Raw genomic sequence first — 9,660 nt, 5'->3', positions numbered from 1 at the left:
CCCCCCACCAACAGCTCCAGTTCCCAGTGCAGCCCCCAGCTCCCAGCACAGCCCCCCTCCCATTACATCCCCACCACCAGCAGGGCCTGGGACCCCCAGCAGCACCACGTGACACTGACTCCTGGCTGGGGGGGTCGTGTGCCAGCAGCCCCCCTCATGGCCACGTGCTCAGGGTGGGGGGGACATGCAGGGACAGGCCCACCCCCCCCAACCCCCCCCGGCGTCCACACCCTTTCCTGCTTGAGTCAGCGGCATCTGACTGCGGCTTCCGGGTGTCCCACGGCTTTGGGGCGTCCGCCTGTTTGTCTGGGCGTCCGTCTGGGTGTCCTCCTGTCTGTCTGCTCACGGGGCTGTTTGTCTTTTGGGGTGTCCAGGTTGTCTGTCCTCCTGCCTGTCGTCCTCCTGCTTGGCTGTACTTCCAGGTGTCCATCTGTCTGTCTGTGTGACCCACAGGGGTGTCTGTCTGTCTGTCCAGGTGCCCATTCATTTGGGGTGTCCGTTTGTCCACTGGGGTGTCTGTCTGTCCATTGGGGTGTCCGTGGTGGGGGCTGTGTCCATCTGTCTGCTGGGGGGTCCATCTGTCAGTTGCGGTGTCTGTTGGGGGGTGGTGGCCATATGTCTGTTGGGGCGTCCATGGGGTGTGTGTGGAGGGGGGTCTGACCACACTTCTGTCTGTCTGTCCACCAGGGCATCCATCTCCCTGTTGGGGTGCCAGCCTGTCTTTCCAGCTGTCTGTCCATCCGTCCAGCACCTCCCAGGCACCATGTACACAGCCCTCCCCAAAAGGTCCCACACCCTCCAACCCCCCCCGCCCCCTATAGCCCCAAAGACCCCATCCCAACACTCCTCTCCCTGCAGCGGTTCCCCCTTCGGCCCCGCACCCACCCGCCCTGGGCTGCACATCTGGCGCGTGGAGAAGCTGCGCCCGGTGCCGGTCCCTGAGAGCTCCTGGGGCATCTTCTACTCGGGGGACGCCTACCTGGTGCTGCACCTGGGGCCCGAGGAGCGAGCCCACCTGCACCTCTGGATGGGTGAGCATGGGCCGATGGGGCGGTGGGGGGACATGGGGGTCCCGCTGAGCTGTTCTTGCCCACCGCAGGTCGGGAAGCGTCGCAGGATGAGCGGGGGGGCTGCGCCCTGCTGAGCACCCAGCTGAACGCGCTGCTGGGAGAGCGCCCCGTCACCCACCGCGAGGTGCAGGGCCACGAGTCCGACCAGTTCATGGGGTACTTCCCCCGCGGCATCACATACCAGGTGTGGGGATGGGCACCACCAGTCAGCAATGAGCATCACCAGGGGGCCATTGGGTAACCCTAATGGGAGCTGGGCATCACCAATTAGTGATGAGCATTGCCAGTGGGCCACTGGGTAACCCTAATGGGAGCTGGGCATCACCAGTCACCACTGGGCATCACCAGGGGGCTCTTGGGTAACCCTAATGGGAACCGGGCATCACCAATGGGCAGCGAGCATCACCAGGGGGCCGTTGGGTAACCCTAATGGGAGCTGGGCATCACCAGTGGCTCTTGGGCAGCCCTGCTGTGCACTGGGCATGGCCGATGGTGCTGGCTGTTGGTCAGTACCCGCTGCGGTGCCGGCAGGAGGGCGGTGTGGACTCGGCCTTCAAGTCGGCGCGGCACAGCCCCGGCCCCGTGCGCCAGCTGTACCAGGTGAAGGGCCGCAGGAACATCCGGGCCACAGAGCGGGACCTGAGCTGGGCCAGCTTCAACACCGGAGACTGCTTCATCCTGGACCTGGGAGAGGTGTGTGGCCGCGTCGCTGCCGGCCCTTCTCTGTTCCCCAGAGCCCTGGCTTGGTGCAAGAAGGGCAGCGTGTCTGTGTGGTGTCCATCTGTCTGCTGGGTGTCCTCACGGTCACCAGGGCAGCTCTCCATCTGTAGGGAAGGCTGGCTGTCCTGATGGGTGTCCAGCTGTTGGGGTGTCTGTCTGTCTGTCAAGCATCCATCTGTCCATAGCAGTGTCTGTTTTCCTGCCTGTCCACCTGTCCATCTACTGGGACGTCTGTCTGTCCTGGATGTCCCTCTGGTGGGACCAGCCGCCTCATTGCCTCCACAATCCTTGTCTCCAGACCATCTTCACATGGTGCGGGGCGCAGTGCAATGTCCTGGAGCGCAGCCGGGCACAGGAGTTGGCTGCAGCCATCCGTGATGGCGAGCGGGGCGGCAAAGCACGCCTGGAGACGGTGATGGATGGCGAGGAGCCCCCTGAGATGCTGCAGGTGCTGGGCCCAAAGCCCACCTTGAAGGAGGGCAGCCCTGAGGAGGACGTGGCAGCCGACCACAAGGCGGGGACGGCTGTTCTCTACAAGGCAAGGCACGAGGGCTGTGTGGGGCTGGGCACGGCTCGGGGACCCCCATGCAGCGGGCCGGTTGCCCCCCCGTGGGTCAGGTTGCCTAAAGCTCCGTCCAACCCGGCCTGGGGCACCCAGGGCTTCCCTGTGTGTTCATAAGGGACGCGTGGATGTGGCACTAAGGGTCAGGTTGGTGGTCAGACTTGGTGATGTAAAGGTCTTTCCCAACCTGGCACCGGCTGCGGGATGGGGGTGACACGGTGACCACCCCAGGTGTCGGACATGACGGGGCGCATGGACCTGAGCGAAGTGGCCCGGGGCTGCCCCTTCAACCAGAGCCTGCTGTGCCCCGACGACTGCTTCGTGCTGGACGCGGGCTCCGGGGGGAAGGTCTACGTGTGGAAAGGTGCCTGGGGATGGGGATGGGGATGGGATGGGATGGGGATGGGGATGGGATGGGTATGGGATGGGGATGGGGATGGGGATGGGGATGGGGATGGGATGGGGATGGGATGGGGATGGGATGGGGATGGGGATGGGGATGGGGATGGGGATGGGGATGGGATGGGGATGGGGATGGGGATGGGGATGGGGATGGGATGGGGATGGGATGGGGATGGGATGGGGATGGGGATGGGGATGGGGCAGGGCACGGGGCCACCCCGCACAGCACTGACACCCCTGTCCGCAGGGCGCAAAGCCAACGAGCAGGAGCGGCAGGCGGCGCTCAGCGTGGCCGAGCAGACCATCACCCGCATGGGCTACTCGCCCCACACGCAGGTGGGTGCAGGTGGGCTGGGGGGCGCAGGCTACGTCCTCACACCCCCATCGTGTCCCCATCACTGTCCCGCAGGTGGAAATCCTGCCGCAGGGCCGCGAGACGCCCCTTTTCAAGCAGTTCTTCAGCGGTTGGAAGTGAGGGGCAGCGCGGGGACAAGGCAGGGCAGGGACAGGCCACCACATTCCCTACAGCACCTCCATCCCTGTGCCAGCTCCAAGCACAAGCCAGCCCTGCTCCATCACCCACCCCTGTCATCTCCGAAGTAATGCCGTCCCCCTCTATCTCTAGCCCCATTTCCGTGGCATCCCATCCCTGTGCCAACCCTGTGCCCCATCCCATGCTGTCCTTGAGCCCACGCAATCCCCACACCCATCCATCCTGGACCCATCCCCATGCCCATGCTGTCCCCATGCCACCCGTCTCTGAGCCCGTGCCATTTCCCTCCCCATATCCACGCCACCTGTATGTCTGTGCCATCCCCGTACCACCTCCCTGTCCAACCCCGTTCCATGCCATCCCTCCTCAGTGCCACCCCCATGCCTCAGCACGTGCCACCCCCATCCCTACGCTGCCATGCCACATCTCCATGCCCGCATGCCACCCTCACACTGCACAAATAAAGGCATGATGTGAACCCTGTGCCAAACTGCAGCCCTGGAGGCAGGACGTGGGCTGGGTACAGTGGGAGGACGGTGGCCATGGCTGTGGTGTCTGACCCATTGCAAAATGCATCCCGCTCAGCTTCCTCTTAATTAAGGGTTCCTCATTAGTGCCGGTGCTGCATTGAAACACTACCAATGGCACAGAGGAACCCTCACCCATGGACTGCGGGTGGGGGGTACATGGAGCAGGGAACCCCACAGGGTCCTGACACCAAAGAAAGCCCTTTTATTGACCCGCAGCCAACAGCCACCGCATCTTTGATCCCAAAGCAAACCGGGGGGGGGAGGAAGGCCGCCTCTGCACCGCGCTCTTCCTCCTTCACAGTGAATGGGGCAGGCAGCACTCACAGCTCAAGGGGGGGGGTCACTGCAGGGTGCTGCCGTTGCCCCCCAGAAAGTGCTGGGGGCTCCGGGGGGCACAGCTCAGTGCTGGGGGGGGGGAGGAAGGCAGGAAGCTGGTGCTGCTCAGAAGAACCAGTGCTGGTGGGGGGAGTCCGGGCACTGCCCGCCCCACCGCCCTCACTCCAGCAGCTCCACGTAGTTGGCAGGGAACATCCCGAAGTGGCCGTCGGGGCCGTAGCCCCGCCACCATCCCTCGTCAATCATCTCAATGTTGGTGATGATGTTCTCGGGGTCAAAGGAGATCTCGGTGTCGTCCGCTGGGAGGGAGGAGCGGGGGGATGTGGGACAAAACAAGTGAAGTCCCATCCCACTTTGGGAAACCCTTCCATTCCAGAGGAGCCGCCCCCCCCCCATTTCAGAGGAAATCCCATTTCAGGGACCCCCCCCTTCCATACCCGCCTGGTAGTCATAGAGCGCACGGGCACACAGCCCCTTCCCTGCCAGATCAGGCTCCTGCTGGTACCCAGCCGGGTACTGGTACTCAGCTCCATCATCGTGGTCCTGGGGGGGGGAAGAGGAGCATTGAGGGGGGCGCAGCAAACCCAGCCTGGGGCTGAGGGCAGCAGAGGCACCCAGAGGGGGTGCACCCCCATAAAGCTGGACCCGAAAAGCAGAGGCAGAGCCCAACCTGTGGGGGCTCCTCATAGATGGCTGCGCTGTCGGCTGCGTCCTCATACACGTTCTCCCCATCTGTGTGGGTCCCCACTGGGCTCACGTTGTGCCCTGCAGGGGGAATGGCGGCAGCTCACCCATAGTGCTCCCCCATTAGCAGGGGGGGATGCAGAGCCCTGAGTGGTGTTTCCTGTTTGGGGGGGTGAGGGGGAAGGGGGGAGCTCGTGCTCAATGTGAATCACTGCCTAAAATACCACAGGCAGCAACGCTGCTGGGAAGGGCTGCGCCGGAGCTTGGCCAACAGCAGCATCTAGTGGTGAGCGCGGCCCCACGGCACCGTGCTGCCAGGGGGGTGGGGGGTGCGTGCAGCCCAAGGGGGTCACGAAGTCACGGCAGGGATGTGGGCACCCCTGAGCCTCCCTGCTCCCACCCAGCACCGCATCCAGGCGGGTTGGAGATCTCCAGGAGGAGACCAGGTCCCTCCATCACACACCTGCAGCCGGCACCGGTGATGGGTCCAGGATGGTGGGGCTGGGGGTGGGCACCGAGTCCTGCTCCCGCTGCAGGAATGGGCTGCGCAGTTTGCCTGCAAGAGACCAGGGGGAGCTCAGGGGGGTCTGCAGATCCTCCCCTGGCTGGGACGGGGTGCCCACAATCTCCAGCCCCGAGACCCTCACCTGGCTGAGCAGCAGCTGCACTATCACCGGGTGCCGTCTGCTCCCTCTGCACAAAGATGTCCCGCGGGTTCCCCGCGCGCTGTGCAATCAGTGACGCCGCCTCCTGCGTGCGGAGCAGAGCTCAGGGTGGGGGGGACGGTCCAGTGTGTGAAGCCCTGCGGTGGGGCTGTTGGGGCTGTTGGGGCTGTTGGGGCTGTTGGGGCTGCGGTCTCACCTGGGCTTTCTCCACTGACTCGCTCCTCCGGACGCTGCGGCGCTGCCCAGCCTCGCGCTCCTCTGCCTGCTGCTCCTTCTGCGGCACCGGAGAGGAAAGCGACGGCCCCACCGAGTGGACCCCGACGCAGGGAGTGAGCAAAGGGGACCTGCACCCCACCTGCACCCCAACAGCCCCAGGGACGGCGCGAGGCTCACCCAGTGCTGGTGCTCCTGCCTCTCCGCCTCCTGCTGCAGCCTCCTGCAAAGGAAACGGGGGGTGACAAAGGGGAGAGGAGATGACAAAGAGTGACGGGGGTGAGGAGGGGCAGGCGCTGCTCAGGACTCACTTCTGGGCCTCAATCTGGCTGGAGCGCGCCTGGAACCTCTGCTCTCTGCCCGCTGCCTCCTGCAGTTCCCTCTCGCGCCGTTCCCGTTCCAGCCGCTGCCGTTCCTCCTCCATGCGCCGCTTCTCCTCCAGGCGCCGGTTCTCCTCGTCCTTCTGTTGGGTGCACAACCGCCTCAGCCCCGCCGTGCTCTGCCCTGCAGCCCGCACTGTTGCTCCGCCACCCTCACCTCAGCTTTGGCCCAGAAATGGTCCTTGTTGACCCGCTTGATTTCAGACATGGCGTTGGTTTTCTGGTAGACGGAGCCCTGTGTGGGGTGGGCAGTGGGGGGGGGTCAGAGCGGTGCTGCACGAACGACCCTCTTGCATTCCCCTGCAGGAACGCGCTGACCCCGCTGCTCTGTGCTGCCCTTGTGAGGGATCGCAGCACAGTTGGGTTGGACGGGAGCTCACAGCCCATCACTCCCCGCATCCCGGCTCCATCCAACCACACAAAAAGTTTCTCTCCATCTTGTCCCTCCCTCCCTGTAGGTCCTGTGGACCAGGAACCCACCCCCAGGACCCATCCAACAGCACAAGCTTCCCTACCCCACGGTACCAGCACCAGCACCGAACCATCTCCCATACCCGGTGCTGTCACCCAGCACTGCCCCAGCCCCGGACTCACCACGGGGCCCTGCGGCCCGGCATCCTGGAAGCGGCTGCTCTCCTTATGGAAGCTGTAGTTGGCCCCCGAGGCTTTGGCCACCTTCTGCATGATGAGCTCGGGCTCCACGTCCTCCTCCGCTCGAGCGTTGATGGTGACGTGGGCACCCTGCACGGGGACATCAGACTGGGGTAGCACCAAGGTGGCTTCCACAGGGGAAAGAATGGGGGCAGCAGAGCCGAGCAAACCTTCAGGAAGCTGGCAACGGTGCTGACATGGTTGGCACACGCTCCTTTCCGCACATCATTGACACCCTCACCCGTCTGCATGGAGAATCAATGGCAAACCAACAGAGGAGCAATGGGAGAGCAATGGAAAACCAACAATGTACCAATGGAAGATCGATGGGAGAGCCAATGGAACAGCAATGGAAAAGCAGCAAAGAACCAATGGAATGGAAGAGCAATGGGAGAGCAATGGGAGAGCAATGGGAGAGCAATGGGAGAGCAATGGGAGAGCAATGGGAGAACAATGGGAGAGCAACAGGAGAGCAATGGGAGAGCAATGGAAGAGCAATGGAAGAGCAATGGGAGAGCAATGGGAGAGCAATGGGAGAGCAATGGAAGAGCAATGGGAGAGCAATGGAAGAGCAATGGCCCCGTGAGCCCTGCCCCTGCAGTTCCTTCCCAGCCCTTTGCTCTGGGACGTCCCACACACCCCCATCCCGGCTCACCCAGTTGACGAGGACGTATTTGGGCAGGCCGGAGTTGGGGTCCTTCACCCTGCAGAAGGCGTACATCACCTTGCCGCTGTTCAGCTCCTCCACCATCTCCTCCAGGCCGCCCTCTGTGCCGGGACAGGAGCGGGGCTGGATGGGGGACATGGCCACACGCTGGCTGTCCCCTGGCAGCCCCGGGGCCTCAGGGAGGGTGGGTGGCACCGCGGGGTGCCCACAGCGCCCAGCACCACTTGCATGGGAACCGCTCAGGGATGAGGAAACCCACAGAACACACTCCCGGCCCCAAACCGTTGGGGTCCCATTGGTTCCCTATACACATCCCAAATGCAGACCCCCCTCACACAGCAGGAATGGGGCTACAGCCTCCGAGCGGCAGCCGAAAGGGGTTATGGGGCAGAGCGGGGGGGGGCGGGCCGGCATCACTTCCCCATTGGTAAGGAAGCACTCGGTGCTGGGCACAACTCACCCCCGCTGCCGGCCACGCGCAGGTCATTGCTGTTGCCTTCATAGGTGAACAGAGCCCTGTGGGTTGGGGGGGGTTGAGTCCCGCCCCCCGCCCCCAAAGCCCCGAACCACAGACAGCAGCCCCAGCTCGCAGGCCTCCATCCATTGAGCCTCACGCTCTGAACCGCCCACTCCCCACGGTCCCCCCTGACCCCCATCTCTGGGCGCTCCGTACCCTGACCGCCCCCCACCCCAGCGCACCCCAAGGCCCCCCCGGTCCCTCCCCCCACGTGCCCCACACCCCGAGCCGTCCCCATCGCCCCACACCGTACAGATTTCCCCCCCACCTCCATCCCCCCCCCGCTCTGCCCGCCCCCCACCCTACACCCCACCGCCATCCCCCCCAGCCCCATCACACCCCTCAACCCCCCCCAAGCCCCCAACATCCCCCACATCCTCCTTCCACTTTTCCACCTCCGGACCCCCCCAGGTGCCCCCCCACACTCCATCTCCGCTCCCCCCCCCGCCCCCCGCCCACCAGTCGGTGGTGCTGCCGGCCGCCACGACCCTCCCGTAGGCCTCCTGCAGCGCCCGCCCGTTCTTGCTGAGGTTCAGCGCCATGGCAGCGCCGGCTCCCGCCCCGCCCCACCCGAGCCCCGCCCCTCACGGGAGCCCCGCCCCTCACGGGAAGCCCCGCCCCTCCCCGGGTTCCGCCCCCGATCCGGCCACGCCCCCAGTTGGCCACGCCCCTCCATTAGACCACGCCCCCTCCGGACAAGCCCCGCCCCCACCCCATGGCCGCGAGCGCGCTGATGGCCCATTCGCGGCTCGTCTCGCGCCCCTTAGAGAGGGGACCCCGCGGCGCTGTCACCCCCCCGACCCCCCCCCCGACCCCCCCCGACCCCCGTCCCCTCGCGTGGGACCCCTGTGTACAGTGTCCCTGGTGCCCCCCCCCCGATGACGGGGGTCCCTGGGCAGCTCCGAACGCCCCGCGCCACCCCCAGGACCTGTGACACCCCGCGTGCACCAGGAGCCGTCAGCGCCCTGAGACCCCCGGACACCCCGGGACCCCTCGGACACCAGCAGCTTTAGACCCCCAGCCCCCCCCCCACGGGCACCATGGGGCTCCCAGGCAGCCCTGGATGTCCCCAGGACGAGGGACAGCGGGACCCTCGGGCAACCTGGCCCTCCCCCCCCAGATGACACAGGACCCCCTGGACACCCCTGGCCACTCTGGGACCCCCTCGGACCCTCCCAGCCTCCATTGGAGCCCAGGACCCCCGGACAGCCTGGCGCACCCCTGGGTGCCATGGGACCCCTGAGCACCCCGAGTCCTCCAGCCACCCCAGGAGCCCCAACCACTACGGGACCCCTGGGGACAGTGGGACTCCCCGGGACCCCCCCCATCCTCCACGTGTCCCTCCCCGTGAGGGGCTGCCTTCAAACACCCCAAACTGGCATTTTGGGGGTGAGACCCCCAGGGACAGATCACCCCAATGGGTCGGAGTGACCCGGGGTGGGATGGGGAAGCTGCTTACTGCCCCCACCCCACAGCTGTGAGCGCTGCCAGCAGCCAATTAATGGGAAAGTGAATGAAAAGCAGGGCCATAAAACATCTGGACGGGGAGTGCCTGGGCAGCGCTGTGCCCCGCAGCTGCTCCTTGGGGTCACCGCTGAGTTCTGGGCCACAAAAGCCTTTTCATAGGGGATTTCAGGCAAAGGGACCTTTGTGGGGTGGTGTGAGGGGGCCCAGAGGGTTGGAGGGGGTGGGCGACTCGGTGCCAGAAGAATAGGGTTTGTCAGCACAGTCCTGTCCTATGGGGCAGCCTGGGGCCGCACGGGGACCCTG

At 65.4% G+C, this 9,660-nt stretch overlaps 2 protein-coding genes across 2 annotated transcripts; one reads left to right on the top strand and one right to left on the bottom strand.

The window, feature by feature from the left end:
• Window positions 1-255: 255 nt before the first annotated feature.
• On the top strand, window positions 256-3,730 carry CAPG (capping actin protein, gelsolin like). The gene is made up of 9 exons (XM_072357113.1): window positions 256-422; window positions 688-786; window positions 859-1,031; window positions 1,100-1,254; window positions 1,602-1,763; window positions 2,089-2,328; window positions 2,584-2,716; window positions 3,002-3,090; window positions 3,164-3,730. The coding sequence occupies exons 2-9, from the start codon at window positions 764-766 to the stop codon at window positions 3,227-3,229; spliced, it is 1,041 nt and encodes a 346-aa protein (XP_072213214.1). The 5' UTR covers window positions 256-422; window positions 688-763; the 3' UTR covers window positions 3,230-3,730.
• A 226-nt stretch (window positions 3,731-3,956) lies between these two features.
• DBNL (drebrin like) lies at window positions 3,957-8,474 on the bottom strand. The gene is made up of 14 exons (XM_072357046.1): window positions 8,350-8,474; window positions 7,834-7,889; window positions 7,362-7,474; window positions 6,877-6,951; window positions 6,650-6,796; window positions 6,213-6,290; window positions 5,987-6,138; window positions 5,856-5,898; window positions 5,659-5,736; window positions 5,445-5,547; window positions 5,261-5,353; window positions 4,784-4,878; window positions 4,551-4,656; window positions 3,957-4,412 (listed from the first exon to the last, which is right to left on the bottom strand). Exons 1-14 carry the CDS (start codon window positions 8,430-8,432, stop codon window positions 4,273-4,275), a joined length of 1,362 nt encoding a protein of 453 aa, XP_072213147.1. The 5' UTR covers window positions 8,433-8,474; the 3' UTR covers window positions 3,957-4,272.
• Between the last annotated feature and the right edge of the window lie 1,186 nt (window positions 8,475-9,660).

This window comes from Excalfactoria chinensis, chromosome 25 (assembly GCF_039878825.1).
Source record: "Excalfactoria chinensis isolate bCotChi1 chromosome 25, bCotChi1.hap2, whole genome shotgun sequence".
Taxonomy (NCBI): Eukaryota; Metazoa; Chordata; class Aves; order Galliformes; family Phasianidae; genus Excalfactoria; species Excalfactoria chinensis.
Note: the sequence above shows the minus strand (reverse complement) of the source record. Positions and strands in the feature narration are given on the sequence as shown.

Coding starts and splice junctions, on each gene's coding strand:
- DBNL (XM_072357046.1), bottom strand. CDS start 8,432: ATGGCGCTGAACCTCAGCAAGAACGGGCGGGCGCTGCAGGAGGCCTAC. Junction 7,890..8,349: donor GCCGGCAGCACCACCGACTG/GTGGGCGGGGGG, acceptor CCCAACCCACAG/GGCTCTGTTCACCTATGAAG. Junction 5,354..5,444: donor TGCAGCTGCTGCTCAGCCAG/GTGAGGGTCTCG, acceptor GGTCTCTTGCAG/GCAAACTGCGCAGCCCATTC.
- CAPG (XM_072357113.1), top strand. CDS start 764: ATGTACACAGCCCTCCCCAAAAG. Junction 1,764..2,088: donor TCATCCTGGACCTGGGAGAG/GTGTGTGGCCGC, acceptor CCTTGTCTCCAG/ACCATCTTCACATGGTGCGG. Junction 3,091..3,163: donor GCTACTCGCCCCACACGCAG/GTGGGTGCAGGT, acceptor ACTGTCCCGCAG/GTGGAAATCCTGCCGCAGGG.